Source organism: Alosa alosa, chromosome 12 (genome assembly GCF_017589495.1).
Source record: "Alosa alosa isolate M-15738 ecotype Scorff River chromosome 12, AALO_Geno_1.1, whole genome shotgun sequence".
Taxonomy (NCBI): Eukaryota; Metazoa; Chordata; class Actinopteri; order Clupeiformes; family Clupeidae; genus Alosa; species Alosa alosa.
Genome location: NC_063200.1, coordinates 12,640,624 through 12,651,733, shown reverse-complemented (window position 1 = coordinate 12,651,733; position 11,110 = coordinate 12,640,624). Strand labels below are relative to the sequence as shown.

The 11,110-nt window shown below is 44.6% G+C and overlaps 1 protein-coding gene across 1 annotated transcript in view; it reads right to left on the bottom strand.

Annotated features, from left to right (window-relative positions):
* The window catches only part of plppr1 (phospholipid phosphatase related 1), a 38,600-nt gene extending 28,095 nt beyond the window's left edge, over window positions 1–10,505 (bottom strand). The window contains exons 1-2 of the mRNA XM_048259763.1: window positions 10,117–10,505; window positions 1,213–1,293 (exon numbers count right to left, since the gene is read on the bottom strand). Of these exons, the coding sequence (XP_048115720.1) occupies window positions 1,213–1,272 (60 nt within the window). The 5' untranslated portion in view covers window positions 1,273–1,293; window positions 10,117–10,505. The remainder of the gene's footprint in view (window positions 1–1,212; window positions 1,294–10,116) is intronic.
* Between the last annotated feature and the right edge of the window lie 605 nt (window positions 10,506–11,110).

Sequence of the window (11,110 nt, the reverse complement as noted above, 5' to 3'; positions counted from 1 at the left end):
GGTGGGACAGGAGTACGGCGGTAAACTTCATCCATTTCAAAGCTACCATCCTGTCTAATTGTGAGGAGGAAGCATATGAAACTATTTTCTGCTAGACAACATAATACTTAATCTACTTTATACTGAAATCCTATCCAAACGCCATGCCCTGACCAATAGAACTTCAATAAGACATTACCCATTCCTTTTGGCTAATTCATGACAGGAAAAATCTGGGCTGTCAAGTATATTTCCTGAGTTGAACAGACTGATGGTGTGCTGTCAATGCTTGTTATGCGCTACCTTCAGTGCTACAAGGGCTTACAAACAAACTGAGCACCTCACTGTACCACTGTTATTGATCTCCCGGTGACTCTGTTACATATATCTCATCATCATACAGTAGGCCTATAGTATATTTGGTTAAACTTTACTTGACAGTCTCGACATAAGAGTGACATGACGTGTCATAAACGTGTCATAAACAAGTCATATACGTTTATGACATAACGCTTCTGTCATTAGGTGTCATTTGTTTTTTGTTATAACAAGTTAGGGTTAGGATTAGGGTTAGGTTTAGGGTTAGGGTTGGAGTTGGTTAGGTTTAGAGGTTAGGATTAGGGTTAGGGTTAAGGTTCATGTGTCATGACAGTGTCATCTGTTCATGACAGTGTCATGTCACTCTTATGTCGATACTGTCAAGTAAAGTGTTACCGTATATTTCTTAACAAATACGAAGCGGAGCAAAGACATTTCGTCCCCTTGGAATTATAGGGTTCTATCTACGTTCTGAGATATTGAGCTTCAAAGTCTTAGAATTCCATAGAGTTACAGTATACTGATAAGTGGAACAAACCACTTCAGATATAATGTCCAAAAATGCACAAGAAACACATCACCTCATCTTCTTAAGGTGTCACAGAATAAGAATGTCAATAACTCAATTTTGACAAAAATGTCAGATAGAACCTTATAATTCTAAAGGGACGATTTCCATAGGTTGTTAGGGCTACTAGAGTTGAGGAAACGTGTGGCTACATCTGTAGATAAGCTGCACGCTCCAACTACCAGTTGTTGTTCACTTGTTGTTGTACGCTGTTTTATAAATTGAGGTCAGGGCAACGTGCTTAGCACATGACTCAGAAACAGTCCAAACCACCTGCAAAAAACATTTGATGCAGACGGACACATCAGCACTTGCCGGGGGTGGGGGTGGTTGATGCAAGCGCTCACCTCGACGAAGATGAAGCAGGGGATGATCGTGTAGCTTCGCTGTGTGTTGTCCGACGCCATAACTCTGCTGGCTCTTTCAATCTGGGGACAGGGGAAACACACACACACACACACACACACACACACACATTAACATTCATTGTAAATTAACATTTCCATGCAGACACAGCACCCTGGCATTGACAAATACATCCCAAAATGCAAAGCGACCGGGTGGGAAGATGGGGGGCACAAGACAGAGGAGGAACATTGCGAAGGGCAAGAAATTGATGAGGATTAGCTGTGCAGTGGCCTGTGCAACACATTAGAATGAACAGGACACGTTAATAAGTCACATCAATCTAGAATTACAGAAGGAAGGAATGGCATTTCCCAAGGAGGTTGAGGCTTCCTCGCTTCCAGCCCCAGGAATGAGAATGGGGAAACAGGAATGAGAAAGAGGATGAGGATAAGGATGAGGACATCTCGTTTGGGATTCTGGGCGTGTGCCAGAGCTGAGTGGGCACTGAAGGTTGAAATGATGACATTCTCAGGGCGGCAAGAGACAACAACATTGCATGTACTAGAGGAGACCTAACCGCACAAACAGAGAACAGGGAGGATCTTGAAGATGAAGAACAACAAAGATGCTCTAGAACATCTGGAGGGAAGAGGTGCAGCATGGAGGAACGAGCCCAGAAATCCTCCTATTCATCATGCCCTGTTCCCGACTTCAGTGATAATCCACTGAGCGGATGAGCGCTATCGTCTTTGCTGAAAAAACGTTTTGTTTGGAAGGCATCCGCAGCGACGGTGATTCATAAGTCAATTATCGCCTTCACACACAAAGTGACAAACGATCACTCTCCACTACACAGCATGTCCAGGTTAGTCTAGGCACCGGAGCAAATGCTCTGATAGCTCTCAAATTTACCACAACAAAGACTGACTGGTGCTGTTCAGAGGTCGTCTCTGGAGCACGCATCATGAGATCATGCAAGAACCGCATCATCACCACACCAATCAGCACGATCATCTCTCACGGTGACACCATACCTGACTCAGCATACTGATAGACACACACACACACACTCATACATGTGAATGTAGCTCTAAGTAAAATGCATTCAAAAGAGAAGAGTCCACCACTGAACAGTCTATAAAATATTTGTCCAGAGAAGGCTACAGTTGTGTTTGAAGACAGGCACACTAAGGCACCCAGGCAAATCCGACACTGTTCAGTCCCTGACCTGCAAAAGTTCTGTGTCTGAAACATCTCTCTCTGGGCAGAGGGCAGACATTCATCCTGAAAAACAGCAGGCACTACACACGTGTGTGTGTGTGTGTGTGTGTGTGTTCAACTGCGGAAGCACCACATGTGCAACAGCAAGAAAACTACAGCACCAAACTCGTGTCTTCACTTCCCACAGATTACACAGAAAAATATTTACCCTCCTTGATCATCCACTTGGTACATGGACATCATTGACTTGGTATACGACTTGGTAAATGTCAATCCAGAGAAGCAGAGCTGTGCTGTGGTCACCAGTTACAGCCTTCTTGGTGTTTTATGCCCCCAACGCTGTCTTCAAGGAAGCGCTGCCTGAAAGGCACTAGGGTTAGGCATGGGTTAGGGTTAGGGTTGTGGTTAGGTTTAGGATTAGGTGCCTTTAAGTCAGCGGTGGCAGCGCTGCCTGGAAGACAACGTTGGGGGGCATAAAACACCATCGAGCCGTTTACGGTGCATTTCAACAACAGAATACAGATGGATTCCTTTAAAAGCTCATTCATAAAAACAAGAGCACACCCACGCACATACTAGATAAGAAACATCTGAAGAGAGCCTTACATTTCACAGTGTGGCCGTTCGTTTGGCAAGGTTTACAGCTGCATATGTAGAAGTACTCTACTACGCACATGCAGGGAAGCCTCGGCTTCTGCTGAAACAACCCTCGGGTTCAGAGGAGCAGAGCGGCCTGGTTTAAATAAAGTGTCTGTTTAATTATGCCCGTGTCATTTGGATGAGTCTGTTTTTGTACGGATGTCACATTTCTGCCAGACATATTTTTCATCCCATTCCTCACAGGCTAGCAGCCTGACACCTCAGCTCTAAAGTTAGATGAAACGTCTCGTAACCAACTTAGCCCAACCTCTCACAACAAACAAACCCTTCTAAATACTTCCAAATGCCTCCATTAAAAGGTGCTGCTTAGATATCGCACATTAAGTAAACTATATTAGGCCTACAGTGTTGAGACTGTAACTATAACATTATGAACATTCCATACTGACCAATGATAAGGAAAGTCACCCCTCATGCTGATGAATGTGATATCAGAAATCAAAAATCTCAAAAATCGCTTTGAAAGTGATCCCAAATGATATCGTTCTTCACATGTTTAATAATATGCGGTGTGGACCTTTTTTATTCATATTAGTTAAAGTGAGATACTTAAACCTGTTATTTTGTCTGTTGTGGTTATAGTTATCATTTCTGGTGTGAACAACCCTTTGGACTTGCCCAGGACCAATAGTCACCCCGAGGTGTACATGCATCTCTCAGAGACAAGCCCAATCTGCTCAGTCCTTAAATACTGCTAGAGTCAGCAAGCAGAATGTGTGAGTCTGTATGCATATTTGAGTGCATGTGTGTGTCAGTGTGTGTGTGTTTGAAATGGTGTATCTTTTCTTGGCAGCCTGCACTGAAGAGCCTGTGTGTTGTTGGGAATGAAGCAAGGGACAGCTTGTCTGTGTATGTGTGTGTGTGTGTGCGCATGTTTGCTGCACAAAAACACTGTGTGTTGACGGAGAGTGGGAGGGGGGGAAGGGAGGGGAGCAAGAAAAAGCTTTGCTTGTGTGTGTTTGTGTGTGTGTGTGTGTGTATGTGTGTGTGTGTGTCCGCATGTGTGTGTGCATCTCTGTGCATGTGTGTGAGCATGTTTGGGGTGGTGGCCAAAGATCCCATGTGTTTGATGGGAGAGAGGAGTGAGGGAAAGCTTGTGTGTGTTTGTGTGTGTGTGTGTGTGTGTGTGCATCTCTGTGCATGTGTGTGAGCATGTTTGGGGTGGTGGCCAAAGATCCCATGTGTTTGATGGGAGAGAGGAGTGAGGGAAAGCTTGTGTGTGTTTGTGTGTGTGTGTGTGTGTGTGTGTGTGTGTGTGTGTGTGTGTGCATCTCTGTGCATGTGTGTGAGCATGTTTGGGGTGGTGGCCAAAGATCCCATGTGTTTGATGGGAGAGAGGAGTGAGGGAAAGCTTGTGTGTGTTTGTGTGTGTGTGTGTGTGTGTGTGTGTGTGTGTGTGTGTGTGTGTGTGTGAGCATGTTTGGGGTAGAGGGCAAACATCCCATGTGTTGCTGGGAGAGAGAGGGGGGGACCAGCTCCACTCTCCTGCACCGCCTCGTCTCTCTCCAGGCTGTGTGCTGCGGAGCATCAGCACACAGCTCTGTGCTTCGGAACATGAGCTCTGTGCTGCGGAACATGAGCTCTGGCTCCATCTCCACTCGCATCCAAACACTCCCCTGGGCACTGGCTGCCAGTCACTACTGCAGAGATATGAAGCATCAGGGGGAAGGACGAGAAACAACCCCCCACCACCACACACACACACACACACACACACACACACACACAGCCGCTGAGGCAACCCACAGACAAACACAGACACACACGCACACACACACAGGCAATACTGCTGAGGCAACACACGCACACACAGAGACCCAGCTGGTGAGGTAACCCACACATACACCCCCCTCACACACACACGCACACAGCCCACTGTGGGTTAACCCCATCTCTGTTAACCCACATCTCAGGGCTAAATGCTGAGCTCCAATGCTGTTGGAGCGTCAGTGGGTGTGCAAAGGTAGGGTGGGGTGACTTAATGTGTGTGTGTGTGTGTGTGTGGGGGTTCATGAGGGCAGGAGGTTATCTAAAATTAATCAAAGGAAAGCAATGGACTTCATTGCCTAAAGATGGACACAGTGTGGGGTGTGTGCATGGTTCACATGTAATAAGAAATGAATCCATTCATTGGTAAGCATCAAGCAAAGCTAAATGTCTTATTGATTTGTGTATTTGTGTATAGTGTGTATATATATGTTTGTGTGTGTGTGTGTGTGTGTAGACTGCCTTGTTAAAGATGAACAAATTTTGACATTAACACAGTCTGAAATGGCAGACTCCACATCAGCTCAGTCAGTGGCGCGAGATGGTTTTCATACCTCACAACCCCAATAACCACATCATGAATCATCACCCATGACCCACTTAGAACAAGCGGTTTCAGCCAGTTTCAGCTCAAAAAAAAAATAAATCAGCTTGACTGTGGAGAAGAAATACCAAAACGCCAAAAACACAATTTTTCAGGATGCCAAACTCCGCCACAGAAACAGCCATAATGCCTCTTGACAGCCCTGATTGCTTTTGCCCTCGTCTTGGTTGCCAGACAGTGTGAAGAGAATGCAAATATGTATTGAGCTCTCTTAACAAGAGAGAAGAAGGGGAGAGACAGGAGGGGTAAGCACATATTTGACCCTCTTTACTGCCCTGTACCGAACAAGCATCACAAGTGTGTTAATGTGGGGTGGTTTGTGCATTCACACCACAGAGATGCGTTTGCCTGGCAGCGCTCGATCACCACTTGAATCCAAAGCAGTGCATGCAGGGATACCTCCGGCACATCAGCGTCTCTCATCGCCACTGTCCAGTCTAAACAGAGCACTCCGAGACCATCTGCTGACCGGCGGTCATCGGAGGAGACTCTAGGCACAAGACTCCGGGGACAGACTGGACTCTACAGGGCCTTCCTTTCTTCCACAGTAAAACAAGCTTTTTTTCTTGTTGTTGATGTTGTTGTTTTTGTTGGGGGAGGGTTGCAGAAGCTGTGGTGGAGAAGGAATAGAGTAGAGGTGGCGATAAAGATTGCGTTGTTGTTTAAATTATATTATCCACAATAAGCCAACTTAAAGGTGCTCTAAGCGATGCCACACGTTTTTTAGGCTAACACATTTGATGTCACTTACTGCAAACATCATTTTGTTTGTTTGCTATTGCGTTTCCTTGCCTTCCTACTATGTAAAGCAACCTTGGGTTTGAGAAAGGCGCTATATAAAATAAACGTATTATTATTATTATTATTATTATTATTATTATTATTATTATTATTATTATTAACCAACCGCTAGCTGTCTGTGTCCTGAACACTGTAAAAAAACACGATCTCTGCGGACAGCCCAGGCTCCAAAAACGGCAACAAAAACAACCTAGGCAAACCTAGCCCATAAAAACAAAACAAACTGTTCCAGCAAATCACAGACGAGATGCGCGTTTAGGAGTTTCAATTGCACGGGAGCAGCACGGGAGGGAGGGGGGACTTCCCTTCAAACTTTTGTTTGAAAGTCAACAGAAGTGACGTTACCCAGCATCGCTTAGAGCACCTTTAAAAACATGGAAGAATAGTGGACATGTCCTATGTTATCAGCTGCCTGTATAGCCATTCACTCATTCGGCACTCATTCTAACTCCACGTTTCAGATTAAAATCTTCATCCACATCTTTTGTGTATCGTGTCAGTAAAATCAAACATACTGTTCAAATTGAGTATTTGCGTGTCATTCATAAAAGGGACCATGCTGTACCCGAAGTTTGCATGTTCCTTATGAACCCTTCTGCCGATTTGAATGCAGAACAAAACTATCAAAAATTCTATCAAACGATTTTCTTTTTGCTATTGATGAACAGTCTATCGCGAGACATATCACTAGCATTTTATCGCCCCGGCTAACTGGCTGCCTCTAGGAATTAAGGCTGTTCTCCAGAAGGAAGAGTGGAGTGGTAGCCTACCCCGGAGAAGGTATGTTGGGCTGCCCAGTCAGCAGCATCCATCACCAGACGTTTGGACCGTGTTACACTGGGCCATGTGCCCGTGTCGACCCTGCTCAATGCACCAACTCTCAGCACTGAATCAATATGAAAGGTCTTGCTGTAAGTCTTCATGAGGAATGGGCTCTGGTCAGTCAACAACCACAGCAGGAGACAGATGACACCAAGGTCATGAGTTTGACACCCAAGGTGCGCGCACACACACACACACACACACACACACTGGTCATCAGGGGTGGGAATCACAGAGTAACTCGCAAATCGATACGGTCACGATATTTTGCCAACGAATATCCCAATACAGTGATTCAGCAACAATACATGGCAAAAGATTAATCTGTGATGCATCACAATATCTGTGTAAATGATGATGGAATTACATGTTCACTGCATTTCATAAGTGAATTGAAAAAGGGGTAAAAAGTGCATAGGAGAGTTTTAGGTCAGTTCCTCTTAAAATTATAAACATAATTCAACAGTTTGTAGGGGGATTACTGGTTAGCGCCTCGGACCTGTAACCGGAGGGTTGCCGGTTCGAACCCCGACCAGTAGGCACAGCTGAAGTGCCCTTGAGCAAGGCACCTAACCCCTCACTGCTCCCCGAGCGCCGCTGTCATTGTAGGCAGCTCACTGCGCCGGGATTAGTGTGTGCTTCACCCTCACTGTGTGTTCACTGTGTGCTGAGTGTGTTTCACTAATTCACGGATTGGGATAAATGCAGAGACCAAATTTCCCTCACAGGATCAAAAGAGTATATATACTTATTTACTTATATACTGTCATTCACTTGATAAACTCCCCGACGAGGACACATTAGTGGAGACTCTAGTAAGTCAAATTGGCTGATGAGTCCTTTTAGACTATAAATTGTAGAACTTAATATTTCGGTACAAAAATCGATACTTGGTGTCAGTGTATCAATAACGTTATAAATAAAAGCACGCAAAAATAAGTTATACAATACATTGCTGCATTGATATTTTGTTCAACACCTACTTGTCATACACACTAGTCAAAGATGGCCATACACACTGGATGCAATAAGCTAAAAAACAAAGAATCAACCAAGGACACAAGCATTAGCAAGACTCATTCCAGGTGTAGTGCATAGCATGCTTAACTGAGCAAGTCTCATTCCTCTGGTGATATTATGAACATCTGCTGTAACACCAGGAGATACAGGGTGCTATGCTCAAATGACAAATTCAGGAATAGAGGTGTCAAAAGAAGATGAAAAAAGGAATCCTGTAAAAAAATGAGGTACGACAGGTGTTCAATGACCTCACAGAATAACACAACATATGCGTCAGAAGGTTTCGGAACACGTGCGTCTGATGGGTTCTGTACACATGACTCTGGACATATGGGTGTGAATGCTGGGCACTTACAGAATAACACAACATATGCGTCGGAAGGTTTCTCAACACGTGTGTCTGAAGGCTTCTGAACAAATTCTTCTGAGCACATGCGTGTCAATAAAGGGCAAGTGGTGAGTAGCAAGTGAGTGAACAGCACTGGCCGATATCTCTCTCCAGAGTCAGGCTGGGACGCAGAGGGAGGGATGGACTTCAGCAAAGCAATTATGTTCTGGACGGCATTCAAGTGGCATTTAGACGCGGAATGACTTAATTGCTACCACATCGAGCACAATAATACAGTCACTGGACAGATATGGCTGTGGTAGTTCAATTAAGGCAAATTGGTATAAATCCAATCAAATCATCTGATATCTGGCATTTTGAAATATATCATTATGCACAACCTGGTAAGTCATACTTCTGTAGTTTTAGAGGGAGTCTGTAGTTGTGCAGTTGCATGTTGTCAGTACCTAAAACATGCTCTAGACTACTACAGTACAGTACTTAATATACTGTAGTATACTACCCAATATTGGTCTAACAAACCTATAAATTAGCATGTCAGAGCTTAACAGTATAGAATCTCGCAAAATTATAAATATGCCAATCTAATGCCCTATGCCATCCTAATTCAATAGGAAAATTAAAATAACATATATTGAACACCAACTTCAACTCCACCCCTAATGATTAAAGTCATTAGGCCATTAAAGTCTCAATGCAAACAGCATGCATAGGGTGCTGTTTTCTGGAGAAGCATCATCTGTAGCATAATCACTATTCTACCCCAAACAAGTGTCACAAAGCTGAATCTCCGTTACCTCGGGACCATGATGGGGATCCGTCCACCATATTTTGGCAGACTGATTTCTCCCTGGCCCCCCAAGGCATTTTCCTGACTTGTGAAATACATCTCAGCAAAGTGGCAGACTGCAGCTCAGTGCAAAAACGTAAAATATACTCCCCTATGGCAGAGCATTCATTAATTAATGCATAAAATAAATCCAATACCAGAAAATAATCCAATAATGTCCAGTAGTGACTAAAGCTTTTATAAACTTTAAAAGCCAGCGTATCAAAAGTTAATCCGTTTGACTTTTGATGGAGGCAGGTGGACGATTGTTAGCAGAGTCCTTATGATCACGGAAATGACCGGAACATACACACATTAAAGGAGCACATTGTGGACGACTCCCTCTCTCTGTTGCGGCCAAAATGGAAATAATGTCAATGGAGCGATTATTTCCTCCTTAGCTCGAGGGCGACTGTGACTGTAAGGATCAGTACGGTGATCGACGAGGAGAGAATGTTGTCAAGAAATAAAAAAATCGCTTCTCTACCCACCCTTCAAGACAGGTGTTTTCCTGAGCTTGCTCGTGATCAAATCGTGATTTTTACATGATGATGACACTATATGCATCATACTGACCACTTATCTCATCTTCAACGCGTGTTGAAGCCCTTTTTTTGGAGACAGAAGGCGTCCCTGCCCATCAACACATCTTACTATGGATGGATATGGCGAAGGTGCGGAGATATAAGAGGTTTTACGAAATAAGATAACTTTTGGGTCTTTAAACACCACATTCGACATACCACGGGACGCAACAGACAATAGCTGGTTACAAACTCACGCACGCTTATTTCACCCATCTCACCCCCCGACCCCATCTCCAAACTCACCGTGCAATGAATGAATACTCCAGTGGAAACGTGAAGCCATCAAAGAAAAAGCGTGAGGCTGCTAGACGGGTGCGTGCGCGCTACTCCATATTCTCGTTTTTGTTCGTTTCTTCACCTTTTTGGTGGCAAAGTGCTCGGTGCTAGATTTGAGATCAACGATTAGAGGCTATCGTGAATGCTAAAGGGGGGATGATACAGACGCGGAGAGTGGGAGGCGGGGCTTCCGTGCTCAGGCACACACAGAGGACTCACTCAACCGTGAAAGGGGGGGTTACAAACAACTACCGACGCCGCGTCAATGGTCTCCCCTAAACCAAGATGTCATCGCAGGGACCCTGGGCGACTGGTGGTCACCACCCAGAGCGACATCTGCACTGCCGTGTCTGCCCTTGAATTATTAGTGCACCGAGGGGAAAGCAGGAAGAGAACGCGCAAAGACGCACAGGTTTCATGCCCGAGTCACCAAGAATGGTAGGGCGTGCGAAATTGAAGGGAGGTTCCACTATAACCTCTCCGCTTGAAGTGATTTGTGAATAATTTGTCAAAGAAGGAGGCGACCCAGCACAACAGATCAAGCGTGTAATGTATGCATTGAGATGTGTCTGCAGACAAGGGGACAATGGCACTCAGGGAATTCGGACGTGTTGCGTACTGCTATTCAGCTCCCCTCAAAAGCCATTACTTTAGATATGAGGGCTAACCATTAAGCCTCTTGAAAAGGCCCTCTTCCTCAGATGTTTCGCATTTCTGCAGCCTTTACCAGCATACAGTATATCACATTGATTCCACACATTAGATAGATAGATAGATAGATAGTGTATTGATCCCCAAGGGGAAATTCAAGGAATATTATACACCACTTATTGCCTTCTGTCTCACATAATGTCTTGCAGTCAGTGTTTTTATTTCCCTGTTCAAAATGGGATTATGCTGACAGTATATTTTTGCCTATTTAATCCTTTGCTATGTGTTCTTCATCAGTGTAGCCTTTTCC